This window comes from Macaca fascicularis, chromosome 4 (genome assembly GCF_037993035.2).
Source record: "Macaca fascicularis isolate 582-1 chromosome 4, T2T-MFA8v1.1".
Lineage (NCBI taxonomy): Eukaryota > Metazoa > Chordata > Mammalia > Primates > Cercopithecidae > Macaca > Macaca fascicularis.
This window is the reverse complement of record NC_088378.1, coordinates 95,128,666-95,149,614: the sequence shown is the minus strand read 5'-3', so window position 1 is coordinate 95,149,614 and position 20,949 is coordinate 95,128,666. Positions and strand designations below refer to the sequence as shown.

Genomic DNA, 20,949 nt, shown 5'->3' with positions numbered 1-20,949 from the left:
CTGTGATAGTTAGCTTTCCTGACAGTATTCATACAATTCTCAACATTCTTATGGGCTCACTCCTAAATGCACTAAAATCAGCATACACTAGTAATGTTTTATCCAGAATAAACCACCATAAAGCAGCACACAACTGATTGCATGCTGTAAGAACTGGATTTATTATTGATCAGAAATTTAACTTTTGCATACGCACAAAAGAAATCCATGTATAATAATTAGTTTCTAAAAATCAAAGTCTGGGCCTTACTGAGCTTGTGTAACAATGACCTCAATAATTGAATAAAAAACTCCTTGGAGGGGATTAAAATAAATAAGTAAATAAATAATGGAATAAAAAAGGCAGCTGTGCTGACTGAAAAGTCAAAGATTAGCAAAAAAAGTGACATGATGCTAATGACAAAGTTAAATAGTTCAAACTTTCATTTATGTGACAAAAATGTGAAACTTACCATCTTAAAATAAGTCATAATCTTATGGCTAATTTTATTGCTTTGTGAAAGGCTTGACTCTGAAAATGAAAAAGTTTATTCACTGTCAGATGCAGCTGATTTTAAGCCAAATGAGAAACTGTGATGCAAGAAGTATACAAATGTGTTAAATAAAATAGGATTCTTAAATACTCTAATGGTTGTAAATGTTAGTATTTAGCTAACATTTACTAAGTGCCTACAAATGTCCCAGGCACCGTTCTAAGCACTAAGGATGCTGTAATGAACAAAATAGACAAAAATTCCTGTACTATGGAGTTTACATTCTAGTGGGGGTAAAGTTTGGAAAGTCAGAAAATAAACAAGATAAATAAATAGGTCAAATAGGTAAAACTGTAGGATTTTACAGATCACCACTGTCCAATGGAAATACAATGTAAGCCATATATGTAATTTTCAATTTCCTACTAGCCATAGTAAAGTGTAAAACAGGTGAAATTACATTTTCATAAGCTTTTTATTTTTGAATAATTCTTAATTTACAAAAAATTCCAAATGTATTAAATAGTACGGAGAATTGCTGCAGACTGTTCATTCAGTTTTTCTGTTGTTAAGATCTTGCATTACTGTGATGCATTTTTCAAAACCAAGAAACCAACATTGGTGCATTATCATTAACTAAACCTCAGACTTAATTTGAATTTTACTAATTTTTCCATTAATGTCATCCTCCTGTTTCAGGATCCAGTTTACGGTATCACAGTGCATTTAGTTGTCATGTCTTCTTAGTCTCCTCTGGTCTGTGATGGGGTATATTAATTTTAATAATATATTTTATTTAACTCAATATAGCAAAAATATCATTTTAACCTGTAATTGATATTTTTAAAATTATCAATGTTTATTACTTTTTCTTATTCAGTCTTCAAAATCCAGAGTGTATTTTATACTTAACAGTACATCACATTTCTTACTCAGACACTTTCATTGGAAATACTTCATCTGCATTTGCATCTCACAAAATTTACAGTTGAAAAATTAGTTTCATATACTTAGGTTGTTCCAAGTATACTTAAAAGTCTTCCAATAAATTCATGACTAATGCAAGTTTAGAAAAAATTAAAAAAATTACTTTAAAAAGTTTTAAAATAATCCCATTAGATATCAGTTTTCAAATTTAAATCTAAATTTAATCAATTAAGGTTAATTAATTTAAAAATTCAGTTCCCAGTTGCACTAGACATATTCAAGTGCTCAACAGTCACTGACCATCATAAGGACTCTTGGTTTTATTCCGAGCTAGAAAGGGAGCACTGAAGGGTTTTGAGCAAAGTAGTGACATAATCTGATTTAAGATGACTTTGCTATGTCAGAGAATAAATTGAGGTGAGGCAAGGGCAGAAGCAGGGAGACCAGCCAGGAGGCTACTGCATGTAACATCAGGTAAGTGATGAAGGTGCCTTGGACTAAAGTGGTGGCAGTGGAGGTGGGGAGAACTGGTAGGAGTCCAGGAATCTCTTGTGCTAGCCCTGACTCAATCTGCTTATGAATTAGATAAGGGATCTGGATGACACAAAGGTTTTGAGGCTAAAAAATTTAGGATAATGAATTTGTCTTTTTAGATTTTGTAAAAAACATGTTTGGGTAGGAATATCAGGGGCTTGGTTTTGGACATTTTGAGTTCAAGATGCGTATGAGACATGTAAGTGAAGATAATAAGTAGGCAGTGGATATCTGAGTATGGAGTTGAGGAGAGCTCAGCTGGTGATAAACATTTGGGAGCCATCAACATATAGATGGTATTTAAAGATAGAAGACTGAAGGAGACTACCAAACGAGAGTACAGAAAGAAGTGTTAGGGTGAGGTCGCCCAGCAACAGTATTTTCAGGAAAATGCAAGCTTTGAGATCAGGCCGCAAACAGATCAACGAGAATTGAAAGAATAATAAACTCTTTCCAGGCAAAAGCAGCATTAGATGCAATGGTGCAAAGGTAAGTGATTAGCCAACCATGGTATAGCAAGTCATTTCTGCTCTGCTGAAGCAGAAATACCAGCTAGCTGACACAGAAAGATGCATTAAGTGATTGAGAAGGGCTCTCATGCTGACTGGGTGACTATCCAGAGCTGGGAATGTGAGGGTTCTAAGGACAGCTTTAGAGTTAACAAGTGACAGCTGCAGTTAGTTTCCTATACATACACAAAACCAACCCGTCCTACCACCGAACATATGTCATAATGCTGGCACAACAGACACATCCCTTTTAGTTTTGCAGACGAGGAGTAACTGTTGCCCTGGACCACAAAGCCACTTAGCAGCAGAGCCTCGCACCCGCGAAGATTACTAGGGAGATGTTTTTACCCCTGAGGACACCTGAGCCCTTAAGTGGGGCAGGCTCGGAGGGAGGGGGGCTGATAAGGCGAGTTCAGGCAGGGCAATCATGATGGGCGCTTGAGTTCTGCGCAGAATTTTGACAAGGGGGAGGGTCCTGGCTTGAAGATAACGCAAGGAGTCATTTAAGGATAATGGAAGGGCATAAGCGGAAGCGTAAGGATAAAAAGCATTGAAATTCTTGAGCTGGCGGCAGGGCTGAACGTAGCCCAGTTAAAAGATCCTTTCTTGCCACATCCTCTCTAAGCCAGGCTGTGAGTACCGCGTGGAACGAAGGAGAAGGGTGGCGGTGAGGTCAGTAAAGAGCCGGCCCAAGGTGCATCTTTTAGGTCCGGATGATGGGAGCAGCCGTCCCCGCCCCTATATTCCTCTCACCAGGTAGGTTTGCCCGGGAGTGGCTACCTCCCAGGCAGAAATTCCGCCTGGTTAAACTGGAAAGAGCAAGAAAGCCCGCCCACTGGCGCCCGGAGAACGCCTGCAAAGTGCCAGCACCCTACCAACCCAGGAACCTCACGGGTGCGAACGCCGCCGCGGGCTCTTCCGGGGCGGGCCTCGCCCGACGCAGGGGGAGGGGCGGCCCCGTCGCACACGAACCAATCACGACAGACGCTTCTACGTGGCTAGCATTGACCAACTGGAGACCGTGGAGATAGCGACGGGGAAATTCAAACGTGTTTGCGGAAAGGAGTTTAGGTTCCATCTTTTCATTTCTTCAGCGCCGCTTCCAGTAGGTAAGTTCTCACCCACCGGCGCACCGGCGTACTGAGGAACGGCCGCAGCCGGTGTAGGGGCTCATTGTCAACGCCGGTCGGTGAGGGGTGGGGCGAGGTGGGGGCAGCTTGCAGCTGGATATGCGACGCGGCTAAACAAGCTGGAGGGGGAGGGGAGGCTCGGTGCCTCAGCGCGTCTGGCCGGTGGGGTGATGCTGGAGGTTTTGTTGAGGAAGTAAGAAGTGGGTGTGGCCCACGCTGGAAAGAAGGGGTGGTGGGGTACCTGCGCACAAGATCGTTTTCCAAGGACGATCTCTCTTGTTTTGCGGGTTGGAACTGGGAAAGAAAGGGGTGGCCGTGATCTGACAGTTACCTTTCAAACCTCTCTTAAAAGGTGGAGTGATACCTTGCTGCAACTTTATGACTTCTTCATTGTTAAATCCGAAGACGGGGCAGCATTGTTATCAGTCACACTGAGCTGGTGTTTGAGAGGCACAGAGATACGATTAACAGTAAGACTGCAGACACTTTATTGAACAAACACCACCACCATGCAGATAAGCAAGTGCTCAGTACCAGTACAGTAGTTTCTTAGTGCTGGATTAAGGTAGCAAATCATGATTCTGCTAGATATGCACAAGAATAAACCTGTGGATTTCTTAATTATCAGTAAAGCCCCATCATATTCATATTTTGCTTTGAAAGCACTTGCACTGTGAAGATTTACTCACGTAAAGCAGGCGAATAAAAAAATTGTTATTCTCGTTGCCAAATTCTTTGCCTGTGTCACTACCAGAATCCAAGCAATCTTTATGTGTATGTAGCTTCCAGAATCCAAGCAAACACTCCATCATATTTTTTTAAGTGACACTAAATTTGCAGATTTCTAGAGTGATTTCTAGAGTATGACGTCATTGATGTTATATTGGGGGGAAAAGTGTACTTGGCCTATGAAACCTTGCTGAATAAATTACAAAGATGTGTACCTTGTTGTTGTGCACTTAGCTCCATTAATACTAGCCTAGTAATAGCTGCGTTTAGATGTGTTCACAAAACGAATGCTTTAGTCGTCTGGGTTCTAAAAAGCTAGCACATTTTTTTTCTTTGATGCTAAATAGGAATTATGACTAGTTCAGTTTTTTTCTTAGAAATGGAGTCCGAGGATTTAAGTGGCAGAGAATTGACAATTGATTCCATAATGAACAAAGTGAGAGACATTAAAAATAAGTTTAAAAATGAAGACCTTACTGATGAACTAAGCTTGAATAAAATTTCTGCTGATACTACAGGTGAGTTTTTCTTTTCTTTTAAGTTATTAACTGTTTGTTGGGTGTCCTCTAAGGTAAGGAAGTAGTACTAATCACTTTATAATTTACTCATGTGTTTATTGTCTTTCACCTCCACTAGAATGTAGGCTACATGAGGGCAGGGTTTTTATCTGTTATATCCACAGAACTTTGGTGTCTGGCACATGGTAGGTAGGTACTTAAGCATTTATTGAACAATGATTAATGGGTGAAGGTGCCCAGAGTTTAATACTCTAGCTCTTCTAAAAGTATTAGCTCAGAAGCCTGATTCTTTACTGTATTTCAAATGGTTGGTCATTTGAATGGTGACCTTTGGATAATTTTGTTACATGTATACTAACCATTAAATAGATGAGAAATTGAAAATAAGTGGAAGAACCTGTGATCTAATTATGGTGGCTGACTGTGTTCACTTTGAAAAAAACCTAGAAAATGATAGTTTTGGTGTTAAGCAAAATCTTAATAGAGTATAATTGTACTTAATTATGTCACACTAACAAAGGTTGTACATCAAGGCAATTGAGTATTTTAAGTATTGAGGAAGATTCAAAGGTGCTTGAAACTATAGTTTCTTTCTAGGTGAGAATTTATATATTCACTATGCTACACTGTAATGCATGCTGGGCATCATAGGAATACTAGCATGATAAAACACAAATGTTTTATTTGTTGATTAGAGGAAGAATAGGGTCCTCAGGCACGAGGAATGTATCTGCAAAGCCACAGATGAAAATGTGTGTTTTAGACATTTCACAGACTAATTTCTTAGGAAAGCAATAGGAGGTAAAAATAGAAAATTAAAGTCAGGCCAAATTAAATTTAAAACGACAAAGCAAAGTTATGCATGCACTATATTTTAGTAGAAAGTAGAAACAAATTTTATTTGTAAAAGTAAAGGTGTAGGCTTTGTTGAAAGTGACTGAAATTTATAGAAGGAATGATAGCTTCTCTGGAAATCTGAATTTAATAATGCTTAGTAATAACCAAAATATCCTGAACAGAAGACTGACATTCAAATTATCTTTTTAAAAAACTAACACTGAAGAAACTAAAAAGTACATTACACTGTGAAAATTTTGTCTGAAGATTATTCTTGCTGTTTCTGTTGGTTGGGGTTCCACAGAGAGAAACCTGACCGTTGCTAGAGGTCCTATAAATTCCAAAGGTCTACACCATGGTAACTATGAGTTTGTTGGACCAAGAAATTATCAGGGCCTCTAGGAGAAATACAGGTTACTTGGAGAGAAGAAAATGATTATATCATTTGTTTATTTTTTTATTGTAAAGCTGGTTTGGTTGTTTTACAAGTAAGTATGAGGTATACAGAGATAATGTTGAATGAGTAAGGTTGTAAAGAAGATTATATTAGGACCGGAGCAGTAAGTTTAATGAAAAAATCATTGAAGGGAGAATTTTCTAAGTTAATTAGTACAGGTGGTGGTGGGAGAGATTTAGTTTTCTATGGATAGGTAGGATGCTAAAATTGTAGTTATCCTGCAACAGCATAAAATTTTCTTAAACTACATCCAATTTTTAAAGGCTACTTACAAAAAATCCCACTTATTTTCAGATTTTTTCTTTTCTTCAAAATATGTAACTTTTGGATAAAGTATACCTAGATAAAAGATAAATATACAATAAATAAGTTACTTACATTTATATGAACTTTTATAATTTTAAAAAGTATTACAAGGGCTTTGTGTACATTGATACTGTGAGTACAAATGCTTGACTATATTTTGAAAGAAAACTGCAATTTGGCATTTGTTTTATGTCTTCTCTTGTGATATATTTTGTTCCCCTTATTTAGATAACTCGGGAACTGTTAACCAAATTATGATGATGGCAAACAGCCCAGAGGACTGGTTGAGTTTGTTGCTCAAACTAGAGAAAAACAGTGTTCCTCTAAGTGATGCTCTTTTAAATAAATTGATTGGTCGTTACAGTCAAGCAATTGAAGCACTTCCCCCAGATAAATATGGCCAAAATGAGAGTTTTGCTAGAATTCAAGTGAGATTTGCTGAATTAAAAGCGTAAGTACTAGCATTTTAACTGTGTTTAACTATGTTACATAATATGTAACCACCTTGCAAAGGGAGAAAATAAAAACATGTCAGTATTGTGAGAAAATTAATATTTTTTTACCAAATACTTTTGCTTATAATTAACAAGAGACTAATGTAAACTCTTTTCTATGCACATTTCCACAAAAATTTACTTAAACTGTCTAAAAAGATTTTTAAAAAATAACTTACTAGTATTTAATTTTATCCACAGAAAAAAGCAATATCCCATGTCTTTTGGAAAATTGAATGAAGCATTATCAAATTTAAGTAGCTGTGTTCTTTTTCTTAAATTTTGACTCAGATCTTTTATTACAGTATTCAAGAGCCAGATGATGCACGTGACTACTTTCAAATGGCCAGAGCAAACTGCAAGAAATTTGCTTTTGTTCATATATCTTTTGCACAATTTGAACTGTCACAAGGTAATCTGAAAATGTCAAATTCAAATTTTAAGTAAAGGATAACTTACTACAACTTACATTCTAATATTAAATCATATATATGCAGTGGAAATTTGAGGCAAAAGGCATTAAGTTGATCAGATGAGAATATGGGGGGGAAAATGCCACCTAAACGTAATTGCCGAGAATATCTGTTATACTAGCTTTTCCATGTATAAAGAGTAATCCAGGGAAATGAGCATGAACATTGTCTATGTGCTACTAGTTAGATTCAGGGAATGTCTAAAGGAAAGTAGCTGCTTCACTGAGTATTTGTAGGAAGAAGGATATCAGATATTTAAGCTCTAGCTTGAGTATCTAGAGCTTACATAAACTTTTCTTATGCTATGGTTTCATAACACCAAAATGTACATTAAAGTGTAGCTGTGTAGCTTAGCGGTCAGGTAAACTATATGTGTGTGTGTAGCGTTAACTGGTAGTTCTTTAAAATAAGTAAACTGCTGTAGAAACTATTTCTTGTTCACTTGGTTCTTCATAGTCTGGATTTTTTTGGGTAAGACCAAGACAATCTCTTCCTAAGACATTTTTAACTTGGCCATTCTTTAGTCTTTTCTCATTTTCCGGGGCCTTTTGATAACATCCTCAGTCTGCTCTCTGGCCAGGTGTTTCCATTCTCCCACTGCCTTGTTTCTGCTACAACTGTGATCCAGTTTACTGCCAGTGATAAACATATTAACACTATTGGAAGAATCCCCGTGATGGTTTCCATAGCAGGGATTGGTCACTGGAGAGTATTCTCCAGGATTGAGGCTGGAGAAGAGAATTATATGACTCAGAAATGATTTGAGAACCCTGAATTTTTACCCATTCAGATGATTTCTGAGTCCTTGTAATCGTCTTCTCCAATATGTCCTTTGCTCTGTCAGGTTACTTTTTAGAACTATTATCCCTTTCTTCCTTAGAAAAATGGATTCCTCCTTGCTTGTTAGAGAAAATTTGGCAAGGCTTCTTTCTCTCCATTCTACTTCAAAATTTCTTGAGGTATCGTGGCTCTCAATAACAACCATAAATTTTACATCTTTAGAACACATAAATATTGAAACTTAAATTGAGTTATCTGTAAAAAAAGATGAACTTTATCTATACCACTTTGTCTGCAGTGTGGTGGTAATGCACAGTGATGCAGTGTGGTCAGATGCATTGCACAGTAGTGCATTGTGGTCAAATTATGATTATTTTGAGCACAGTTGATGGCTTGACTGTCAGGAAATAATGCAACATCCCTGAAATCCTATGCACAGTCTGTTGTGTGTGTATTTTTATAGGGATGGAGGACATTTCAGTTTTTACCAGATTCTTAAAGAAATCTCAGATCTCAGTACTAAGCTCTCTGATTAATTAAGCTTCTTAATTCTAATCTAAGCCTTTCTCTCTTTTGTCATGCTAAAATACACAACACATGAAATTCTACCACTACTGAATAAATGTAGACTTAATCACTATCAAAGATATTTTTAAAAATTTATAAACTACCAGAAGCTAGAGATCATCTCCTAAGCATTTTTATACCCTAACTGCCAAGTGCATAGCATAGTTCAGTGGCTCCCATAAATGTTGATAATATTCTGTAAGATATGTGATGTATACATTTAAAATAAGTCAAATGCTAGGGGTAAGTTTACCAATTTGTTTGGTAATCGGTCCATACTCAGAAAGACAATTGTGATAGTTCCTCCGTTATTCTGCATTCTTTTTCAGGCTGATATAGCTGAGTGTGATAGCTAAAGATTAATCTGTATTTATTACGTTTTTCCCCCAAAATTCTTTTGATGGAAGATACTGTTTAACAAAAGATGTCATCCTTCCCTTAACTAAATGTCATTATAAATGATACTTATTACAGCATGTTGTAAGAGACTGATGCTCTTGGCACTTTTGTAATATCTAGAACACCCTCCTGTTTCTAACTGTTGTGATTGACCTTTGCTGTCCCCTCTTGGTAACTGCTTTGTTACACTTCTGTTACTTCTGAAAGTGGATGGTGGTAATAAACTAACGCACGATTACGTCAGCTCCATGTTGCAAGGAAACTATTTGGTATGCATTGTTATCAGAAGAGAGTTATTATCTGCATAAGAAGTGAGAGATTGCTTACTTGCCTATGAAATAAAATACGTGTGCCTTGGAATAAATATTCTTTTAAAGTCTTTTTGAGTTTTTTTCCTAGGTCCTGATGAATAAATATCTGGGTGGTGGGTAAAGATTACTGCCTAAAAATGATAATTATGTTTTGCTTTGTTAGGTAATGTCAAAAAAAGTAAACAACTTCTTCAAAAAGCTGTGGAACGTGGAGCAGTACCACTAGAAATGCTGGAAATTGCCCTACGGAATTTAAACCTCCAAAAAAAGCAGCTGCTTTCAGAGGAGGAAAAGAAGACTTTATCAGGTAACTATTAATGTATACTAATACTTTTCTGTGGTCGGTAGTACTTCAAATAAAGATTCAGGATAATATTTTATAGAAAAGTATTATTTATGTAGAATGGTTAAAGTCTAAGATTAAGTTGTAAAGGAAGTTAAGACTTTGAGAAGTAAAAAAGTCTTTACGACCCTGTGCAAATTTGTCTTTTTTGCTAAATAAACTTTTGTTAACACATGAAAAACAACTCTAAGCAAGAGAATGGTTTTTTTTTTTTTTTTTTTTGCTTTTGGAAATAAGAATGTGCTTTTACCCTGGGGAAATAGTTATATAATTTAAGAGAATTTGAAGAAGTAGTTAAAGAATTATCTTGGTAACATCTTCATGTCTGCATATCTTACTTGGGATCAAGTATTTACTATGAGTTGACTTTTAAAATATTCTTATTTATAAGATTACTTTTTTGTACTTTTCTTATTTCTAACAAATTTAATCATCGTTTCAAAATTTTTACAGCATCTATGGTATTAACTGCCCAAGAATCATTTTCCAGTTCACTTGGGCATTTGCAGAATAGGAACAACAGTTGTGATTCCAGAGGACAGACTACCAAAGCCAGGTTTTTGTATGGGTAAGGAAATGGAAACAGTTTTTAAATGTTCATCTTCTATATAAATACCTCTGTGTTTTTTAATTTAATTACGTGTATCTATATATATGTTTTCGTGTGTGATAATGTTTAGCAGTAGAGTAGAAATACATATTAATATTATTCTTGGAAAAATTGGGGGTATTTTCTTTCTGTTTAGAGAGAACATGCCCCCACAAGATGCAGAAATAGGTTATCGGAATTCATTGAAACAAACCAACAAAACTAAACAGGTAAGTTACTTTGAATCTGCTTGATTAAGGTGGTGATAGTTAAGTCTTAATTTCCTAGTTGGTTATTTTAATCTTTCAAAATATTTTTAGTCATGCCCATTTGGAAGAGTCCCAGTTAACCTTCTAAATAGCCCAGACTGTGATGTGAAGACAGATGATTCAGTTGTACCTTGTTTTATAAAAAGGTATGTTGAGTTTTAATTTTTAAAATTTGTTGTCCATATGTGAGGATTGATGGCAGAATGGTCTTAAAGTCTTTTACTGAGTAATAGTAATTATGATTAAGTTTTTATTCAGTTTTAGAAGATACTGAGTCTCTAAATGCTGTCAGGAACAAAGGAATGAGTGGAGAAAATAACTTTGTTTTGCTTTTCACTCATTAAAAATATTCATTAAAGGAACTTTAAAAATTAGGAAAAAATATTAAGCCAACATTAAGCTTAAAAGACTGATATTTGAGGATTTCTCACTTATGGGTAGGCTGTCTGCTAAGAATCTCTTCCTGCTGTGTTCGAGAGTCTCCATAATGGGTAGAAGGAGGTCTGGGAACAAATATTTGCTCCAGGTAGTTCAAGGGGAGAATTGCTGTCAGTGGGAAAGATGATGATTCTTTTGCTTCAGAGTCTAGGGCTTCGAGAAGTGGGACAGGTTAGGTACAGATGAAATACTGTTCATCACATCCAGTGTGTTCCCCTTCCCTCAATTTGCGTGTTTATTCCCTGTTAAGAAATGGAACTGTAGCATCTAGCTCAGCTAAAGGAGAATTATTTTGGTCTATTCTTAATTTTGACCACCATTTGTAATATTTATATTAGAAAAGGCTCATTACAGTCCGGAGAATCATTTTGCAAATAAACTTTAGAAATACAACGATTGTTTTTAGTTAACATCTTTTATAATTAAATTTCTATTATATTTAGACTTGACTAAACATTGACATTAAAAGAACATTTTGGTCGTCAAGGTTAAGCTTTAAAGTCTTGTCACTATCATTCCATCTTGTTCATCTCTATTTCAAATACCTAGCTCAAGAATAAAGGAGACTTTCTCCCACTCCAAAAAATTAAAAATAAAAACAGAAAAACTCCAGCCATTTTCTTGGTTCCTATTATTGATAGACAATGCTAGGTACTGTGGAGGTCCACAGAAGTGCTATACCCTGGTTCTTATCCTTTAGCTATTTGTAATTGGAAATGTAGTTTCATCTACATACTTTGCCTTTCCCACAGTCTAACCCTAACTCCAATTGCTATTGATTAGATAATGAAGAAGTAGGCAATCACCTATCTCTTGTCACTTTTGTCATTGCCCAGCACCTAATTTTGTTAGCTGTCACCTTTGTATTGGAATTATGTCACTTTTAAAAATGTCCTTTTAAGAGTTTTTTTAAATAAAAAGTATTTATATTAAAAATCCAACTTAAGATGAGAAAATACATTGAAATTTTTTTTTTCAAATTTAATATTAAAATTATTTTGTTTCATGGGTAAAAGACAAACCTCTAGATCAGAATGCCGAGATTTGGTTGTGGCCGGATCTAAACCAAGTGGAAATGATTCCTGTGAATTGAGAAATTTAAAGGTATTTTAATTCTATGTCATTATATGAAGCAAGGGTTCCTGATCTGGGAAGATCAGGATTCATGGAGCTTTTTCTGGGGAAAGGGTTTATAAATAGTTCATATATCTCCAACAGTGTTCCTCCATACCCCAAGAGGTGTGGGACTACCAGTGGGAAGTTGGTGCAGAAGTCCTAGACTATGTTTCTCCAAGATTAAAGTGGTAGAGCAAGGATCAACAGTCTCTTAAGAGAATCATGAAGTACTATTTATTATGCATGTGTTTAAGCAGATAGTTGGCCTGGGTTTGGGAATACATGACTGGGGGAGCTATTGTGTCTTAAGTTTTGTTTTTTGTTGTTTAATCATATGATTCTGGTAAGATATCTTAGAAAAAGAAAAATGAGAGAGTAAATTGAGTTAGGGCAGAGGTGAGGACATAAATGATCAATCCTGACTTCCTGACATGGCAGAGTAACTGTGTGGACATAAAGGAAATAATTTTAGTTCCTTCTACACTGTGATTTTTAGTGGTTATACTATTATTATAATTGAGTTAAACCCCTGGCATCATGCTGTGGGTCTTTTCAATTTTATGTTCTTTGTAATGCCTCCCTCTTTCATGATCTATGCTTTAAGTATTAATTTTTTTCTAATCCTGGCTGTCCTAGAGAACAGTGCATAATTGTATCAAAAAGATTGCTCTCTGGATTTAGAGTAACTACTGTCTTAAATTATACAGTTATTAATTTTGACTTGTTATTTTTGGTGATAAAATAGCCATCAAAGTAACAAAATACTTAAATCTTTTTTCTTGTCATGAGGCATACTCTATGTTGAATTTAAACTTTCTAACCCTTTCCATCTTTAAGTGAAATATTAGCAATTGATTAATACATCCACTGAAAGCAAATTGGCCAGATTTATGGTTATGACCCTTCCCATTCCTCTAATTAATAATTCAGGCAATTAACCTTTGCTGGGGGTTTGTGAGTCTACATGTAATTATAACAGAAAATTTTACGAGCAATCTATATATAGATAAGACTTTAGTATATTGAACAGTAAGAAAAATTAGTAGTACTACTATTTATGGGACTTTATTTGATTTTTTTTTCATGTAGTCTGTTCAAAATATTCATTGCAAGGAACCTCTGGTATCAGATGAAAAGAGTTCTGAACTTATTATTACTGATTCAGTAACCCTGAAGAATAAAACTGAATCAAGTCTTCGAGCTAAATTAGAAGGTAAGAGTGACAAAATCAGTAGACTTATATGTTTAGTTAAGAAAACCATTTGATAGCTTGAGAAAGCAGACTAGCCACCCAAGAATTATGATGTGAAACTATGTCTGTGTTCTTTTATCTTGAATTTCAGTTCAGTTATATAGGATATAAGAAAAGTATTGAATCCCGTAGCAAAGGAAATTTATTTACCTAAAAGGTGCATAAAAGAAAGAGTGGAGGGAAAATGCAATGGAACTGAGTTATTTTTCTCAGTTGGCTTTCTGAAAGCGATACAGAGCTATTTTTATATGACAACTCTCATCTTTTATCAAGTGTTTGGTTTTCCACTGCATGAGTACTGTGATACATGTTCTAGGGATATGTAAGTTAATAAAACAGTGTCCCAAGTAGGTTGCAGTCCAGTGTGGGAGTTACACAGAGATATATAAATATAATGCTGAATAGAATGTAGAGATTGTCATGAGAGCCGCATATATGAAATGCTATGAGAATTCAGAAGAGGGAGAAATTGAGGAACTAATTTGGTTTGGAGAAATAAGGAAATATTTTGTGATGATGGTGAAGTTCGAAGAAACTAATTCGGATTTAAATGGGGGGAAATACTAGAGTATTTCAGATGAAGAGGATAACACAGACAATGAGTAAAATCAGGAACTAGAGACTGTCTAGTTATGCTGCAGACTGTAACATGGGTAGTATGCAAATAGGAAATAAGACTAGGTGGACTTTGAATGCCGTTAGATTTTGTGTTTATTTTTAGAATGCAGGGTACCATTAAAAATATATTTAAACAGATCATAAATAATCATTAATAGGATGGTCATTGCCCAGATAGAGGTTGCCAGATTGGATGTATTAATTTTTTATTCATTTTAATAGGACTGAGGAGGAACTTTGGGACCAAGTGAGGCTTGCCTTTGCCAGGGACTTTGCTGAATGCCCAATATCCCAAGAGTGCCTCAGTCCCAGTCAAACAGGGACACACACAAAAAACCATTATTTTGGTTGGGAACAGATTCTTATTCCTAGCGTTTGATGGAAAATGTTTACATTTCGTATTTTCTTGGCATCTATCATAACTGGTATGATTGAGAAAATCATCTTTATCAAATATGCTTGTTAATAGTACTCTCAGTACCTAAGTTAATGTTTTAAATGAATGCTTATTGTCTACACTGTACCAGTAATACTTTGTTAGTATAATAAAGCATACAGTCAGAAAACTGCCCACATCACAAGAGTGCTGCACAATGAAATAACACAAGTGAATGCATACTTGTAACCAATAGGCAGATCAAAATTAGAACATTACTAGCACCTCAATAACCTCCTTGATCCACCTCCTAGTCAAGACCTCTCTCCTTCCAGATGTAATCACTATTCTGATTTCTAACACCACAGAATGAAATAATACAGTGTGTATTCTTGTATTTGCTTACTTGCTATTGTTTATGGAACTCATCCATGTTTTTAGGATGTATAGTCTGTTGATTTTTATTGCCATATGCTATTTAATTAGTGTAAATATAGTATAATTTGTTTATTCACATGTACATGGATAAGTTTTTGGTCTAATGAATAATGCTGCTAATTAATACTTTGGTGTCTTTTGATTCACATGTGTACAAATTTCTATTGAGTGTATTCCAAGAGTGGGATTGTTAGGTCACAGGATATGCGTGTGTTCAGCTTTGGAAGATAGTGCCAAACAGTCTGAAAAGTGGTTGTGCTAACCTTAGACCAACAATTATGTTGCTCCTTCTTCTGTTCTTTGCAATCATTGTATTGTTGGCTTTTAATTTTAGGCATTTTGATGCTATCTAGTGGTATCTATCTCATTGTGGTTTTAATTTGCATTTCGCATTTCCTTAATGTCTGCTTTTGAACATTGTTTCATGTATTTATTAGCCATGTGGATACTCTCTTTAACATACTGCAACTGTGTCACCCAGGTTGCAGTCTTGCTGATATTTCTATTGGTTTTGCTTTCTTTTTCTCATTGATTGTTAAGAGGTATTTATATGATCTAGATACAAATCGTTAGTTGGAATATGTGTTTGTAAGGGAAAAGGCATAATTATTTTTCTTTCCCTTTTTAGTTTCTTAGTTGAGACACTCTCTTGAAAATACAAGAACGATTAACAATAGAAAAACAAGCAGAAGTTTGTTAACATGTGCTCTATCCATCACCTGGGTGGGTTCAGTTCTGAAGTATTTCTTTCTCTCCAAGCAGTGGATTTGCTTAAATGGTATTTTGAAAAGAGCCATAAATCTTAAATATTGGCAAAACAGAGGAGAGAACAGTGCCAATCTTTAAAAGCAGGAAAATGTGGAAAACTAGTAAAATCTATTTCCAGATTCCTCTGGTGCCTGCTAATGCTTTCTGGGCCAAAAAGGAAGTGTTGTCTCCAGTAAGGAAAGATTTATACCCTGCCATCAGGCAAGATATTTCCATATTTTTTAGATTTATCATTTTACCTTTCACCTTCTGATTTATATTTTTCCTAAGTTTGATGTTTACATATGTGTAAGATCAAGTGTCAGGGTTCATTATTTTTCCCTTAATGGATATCCAAGTGACCTGGCACCATTTATTGAAAAGATCCTCCTCTACCTCACTGACCTGTTGTAAATTAGGTGATTCTATGTATGGTGTCTGGCTTTGGATTCTTTTCTGTTCCATATTTATTTTTGCCTTTCTCCTTTTGAGACAGGGCCTTGCTCTGTCACCCAGATTGCAATGCAGTGGTGCGATCACAGCTCATTGCAACCTCTGCCTCCTGGGCACAAGTGATCTTTCTACCTCAGCCTCCTGAGTAGCTGGGACTTATAGGCCTGTGCCACCATGCCTGGCTAATTTTTAATTTTTTTGTAGAGATGGGGTCTTGCTATGTTGCCCAGGCTAGTCTCAAACTCTTGAGCTCAAGCAATCTGCCCACCTGAGCTTCCCAAAGTGCTGGGATTATAAGTGTGAGCTGTCATACCAGGCCTAATGCTCTTTTAATAGCTGCACTATGTCTTGATATCTGTCAGTGTAAATTTTTCAACTTTATTCTTCAAGACTATTTTGGCTATTCCTGGGCTTTGCATTTCCATATAAACACTAGAATCTACCTTTTGGTTACCACTTTAAAAAGTGGGATTGTGACTGATATTTAACTTGACCTATAAGAAATTTGGGAGAAATTGATGTCTTTACAATTAAGTTTTACAGCTCAATAACCTAGCATACCTTTTCAGTCATTTAAAGTAACAAGATAACTATTTTCTGTTTAGAGATCTTGTGTATCTTTTGCTAGATTTATTGTTGAATATTTTTTTAATGCTGATCAAATATTCTTGATATTTTTTGATGCTGTGATAATGAATGATATCTTTTTTAAAACCTTTTTCTAGCCTGGGTAACATAGGAAACCTCGTCTCTACAGAAAAAGTTAGCTGGGTGTGGTGGTATGTACCTGTGGTCCCAGCTACGCAGGAGGCTGAGGTGAGAGGATCACGTGAGCCCAGGAGGTTGAAACTGCAGTGAGCCATGATCACATGATCATGCCACTACACTCCAGCCTGGGTGACAGAAGAAGACCTTGTCTCAAAAAAAAAAAAAAAAAACTTTGTTGTTAGTTTATAAAAAATATAATTGATTTTTACTTATTCATGCATTGCTAAATTCACTGAGTAATTCTAATAGTTTTCCGTGCATTTTTTGGATTTTTACAGGTACATAGTTATGTTTGAAAATAGTATAGCTGGCCGGGCGTGGTGGCTCACGCCTGTAATCCCAGCACTTTGGGAGAAGGGCGGGCAGATTGCCTGAGGTCAGGAGTTTGAAAGCAGCCTGACCAGCATAGTGAAACGCTGTCTACTAAAAATACAAAAAAAAAAAAAAATAGCTGGGTGTGGTGGTGGTAGGTGCCTGTAATCCCAGCTAATTGGGAAGCTGAGGCAGGAGAATCGCTTGAACCTGGGAGGCGGAAGTTGCAGTGAGCTGAGATCATGCCGTTACACTCTAGTAGTCTGGGCAATAGAGCGAGACCCCGTCTCAAAAAAAAAAAAAAAAGAAAAAGATAAAATAGTGCAGCTTTTTTCCTTTTGAATCCCTTTAACTTTCTTTTCTATGCCTTGTTATAATTGCTATGACCTCCAGTATAACAGTGAATGGAAAGGGATGATAGGTGCCATTCTTGTCTCATTCCTTATTTTAAGGGAGAGCTGTCAATACTTTATCTTTAATATCATTGCTGTATGGTTTTGTCCCTACTTTTTGTCAAGTTGAGTGAGTTCTGTTTTATATCTAGGCTACGAATAATTGTTTTTTTGTGTGTGACTGGGTGTTGAATTTTATCAGATGTTTTTTCTGCATCTATTTAGTTAATTATATATTTTCCTTCTCTATTCTGTTATTATGGCAAATTACATTGACCTTCAAATGTTAAGCAAACTTTGCATTTAGGAATAAGCCCAATTTGGATATAATTTTTTATCCCTTTTGTATATCAATTGCTAATATTTTGTTTAGGACTTTTGCATCCATTATAATGAAAGGAATGGAATTGTATATTTATAGAATGTTAAATATATTGTTGAGGTGGTTTTGTTTATAGACCTTTGAGAGAATAAATTACAAACTTGCATAAGGTGAAATTTTTATGTTAAACTAGAGGTCTTGTAACTGACTTAAGTCCAGCTGCTTGCTACTCGGAGTCAAAAAAAGACGAGAAATGAGGTGTGATGAAAGGAAGGCAATTTTATTAACCAAATGCTAGCAGTTGGAGAATGCCCAGGCTCTTACCTTCAAAAGACTATTCTGCAATTTCTGAAACATGCTTTCCCATATTATAATTTTTTCTTAATTGGAAATGACCCAGACCTCTCATGAGCATCAATTACTTAATTCAGAATAATTTGAAAGTCCACTACAGGCATTTATCTCATTTACATGCCCTGAGCTTTTTCCATTTTTAACAGTATATCTAGATTACTTCTGAAAACTGAGATGTTATACAAAGCTAGTCATTATTTAAAGTTGTTTCCCTGTTAACCATTTTTAAAGTCTGAGTAACAGGTGAACACTTAAGTAAGAACCTAAGTAAATGTATTTTGCCGGCAACTCAGAATATTGAGCTGTTTTCATTGAACCACCAATCTAAATTAAATTAGTCTTATTTGTCGAAAAAATCACACAAAGATTAGTCTGTTTTTGACTGTGTTTTATAGTCTTATAACCGTTATGTTAAACCCTGACATCTTAATATATAGACATAGACAAATATGAAACCATTTGGTCAAAATACTTAGATAAAAATATATGCTGATGATTCTGAAGACATTTTATTTTTATTAATAATTTTAAAATCAATTTAATTTACCAAAGATTCATGTGAACTTGAAAAGCATTAGGACTTACTTAATTTATGAGTGTTTATTTACTTATAAGCCAATTTGGTAGCATGCTAGATTCAACATATACATGTATGTACATATACACATGTCTAAACATGTATACATACAGGCACAAAGATCCAATAGCTTTTACCTCAGAATCTAGCCATAAGATAGCAATGCAAACTCACCACTTTATAAAAGATAGCTGATCCAAATTATTTTTCTGATGAAATTGGAACCTGTTCACATGGCTAAACCTTGTTTGCCTTGATAGGTAATCTAAGGAAAGCTGTCAACCAAAATTTGGGTAAAGCAGTCTGTATGGCAGTTTGGTTTTAAAAACCTCTATCCTTTTTTTCCCCTTTTTCTTCAGTTGCAAATGAGTTACTAATGATTCTGTTATAACCGTAACTGGCTGAACTGTATAAGAAAAATAAAAAACCAAACTCTCCAAGTGGTCTTTAAACAGTGAGTTTTATCTCAACTCAAGTAGCATAATAGCACATTCAAAGCAGGCAGAAAAGAAAAGATAAAATAGAGAGCTAGCTTTAGAAGACTGTTTAATTTTATAGTTGCAGGTTAACCATTTGAACTCTGAATTTTTCTTACTGTAATTTGCCCATAGTTTTAAAATGTGCACAAAAATGGGCTGTACTGTGTAACCAGCTGGAGTCCCAGATAGTCCAGGAAAGAGCTCACATGCTTTCTCCCCTAACAAAGCTTGACACAGATACAAGAAATATTCTGGAGTCCAAAAGAGTATGACAAAAATCAGAGGCCAGGTTGTTGGAAAGCATTTCTCCAGTAGCGAGGAGAGGAGCAGCCTATCTTGCTGGGTGGGATGGAGACAGTTTCAAAGCACCCTCGGAGAGAGGGATAATGCTAAACAGAGACACAAACACAGGCAGATCCAGTGCAGATGGAGCACTCCAAATCCATCCCCAAAAAGGGGAGACTGGAGATAAGTGCTGAGATCTTGTCTCAAACCCAGACAGCATTGCAGAGTGACCTGCATTGGGTCCAGATGGCAAAGAGGCCCAAATGGCACCACAGATGACCTATACTAGGTCCAGACAACTAGAAAATGCAGATGGCTAAGACAGAGGATTTCCCAGTACACTCTGGTTGATTTATCCAACCCTTGAATTCCGTTGACTTCCCAGATGCCACTTTCCTTTCACTAACTGAGCGTTACAGCAAAGGGAAGGGAAGGAAAAATCCTTGAGACAAGGGTGGTCTCCCTAGCTGCTGGGAATTCCTTAAGGTCCCAACTGCAGGGTCAGCTAGCTACAAGCAGCTGGCGTTTGCAAGTGGCCCTTGCCTTGGCCGGGTAGCCTGAATGGGTGAGCCTTGGCCTGCTCCCACAGCCAATTGCTCCACTTGTTGGAAACCAGGTGTACAGGCTGAGCCCCTCAAAACACACGGTTCCTCACACAAGGCACCACGTTTGTAACTGACTCAAGTCTGGCTATTCACCACACAGAGGCCAAAAACACGAGAAGTGAGGTGTGGTGAAAGGAAAGCAGTTTATTAATCAAATGCTTGCAGTTGGGGACTGGCCAGGCTCATGCCCTCAAAAGACCATTTCAACTTTTTGGGCTGAGTGAAGGGGTTTGGGAAAGAAAAGGTGTGGGAGAGATGTGGGAGTGGTGCAGGTCTGAATGTCTTGTTCTGATGGTTATATTGAGTCGTCGCCCATCTGGAGGTAAGGTTTGTGTCATCCTGACTTCACTGGGTACTGCTAGGCTAACTGATGGAAACTGCCCCTAAGCAAGAGGAGTCTGCAGCTCCATCTCTGCTTGGTTCGTTTCAAAACTGGCCCCTGAAATTTCTAAGCAAGTACATGATTAGATAAGTGAACACTGTTCCTGGAAGTGCCTGGTGGGAAAGGGAGAAACTAAAGAGTTTAAAAGTATGCTTTGAGGCTGAAAGCAAAAAGGAAAAAAAAAGGTTCTAAAATGCATTTTGAGACTTGGATACTCGGTCCATGAAAAGTGAATTAGCTTCTCTTTTAGTAAGACTTTATAACATCTATATGTTTTTACATTTTTACTTATTTATTGGTAAAGAAGCATTTAAATGTGGCAGGGTCTCTGACAAAGTTCTTAGTAACAATTTAGGAAGATGACTATAGTGCAACTTTGTGAAATTGACT

General features: G+C 36.2%; 1 protein-coding gene across 5 annotated transcripts in view; it reads left to right on the top strand.

The window, feature by feature from the left end:
* Window positions 1-2,839: 2,839 nt before the first annotated feature.
* The window catches only part of TTK (TTK protein kinase), a 40,230-nt gene continuing 22,120 nt past the window's right edge, over window positions 2,840-20,949 (top strand). For 2 of the 5 annotated variants that reach the window (XM_015448852.4, XM_015448855.4), the window contains exons 1-11: window positions 2,840-3,552; window positions 3,926-4,043; window positions 4,680-4,820; window positions 6,649-6,871; window positions 7,220-7,326; window positions 9,608-9,751; window positions 10,241-10,355; window positions 10,534-10,606; window positions 10,697-10,791; window positions 12,100-12,187; window positions 13,289-13,412. In XM_015448852.4, coding sequence (XP_015304338.2) covers window positions 4,682-4,820; window positions 6,649-6,871; window positions 7,220-7,326; window positions 9,608-9,751; window positions 10,241-10,355; window positions 10,534-10,606; window positions 10,697-10,791; window positions 12,100-12,187; window positions 13,289-13,412 — 1,108 coding nt within the window. In that variant the 5' untranslated portion in view covers window positions 2,840-3,552; window positions 3,926-4,043; window positions 4,680-4,681. Of the gene's footprint in view, window positions 3,553-3,925; window positions 4,044-4,667; window positions 4,821-6,648; window positions 6,872-7,219; window positions 7,327-9,607; window positions 9,752-10,240; window positions 10,356-10,533; window positions 10,607-10,696; window positions 10,792-12,099; window positions 12,188-13,288; window positions 13,413-20,949 lie in introns of all 5 variants that reach the window. The other 3 variants (XM_005552490.5, XM_005552492.5, XM_015448854.4) reach the window with 2 other exon arrangements.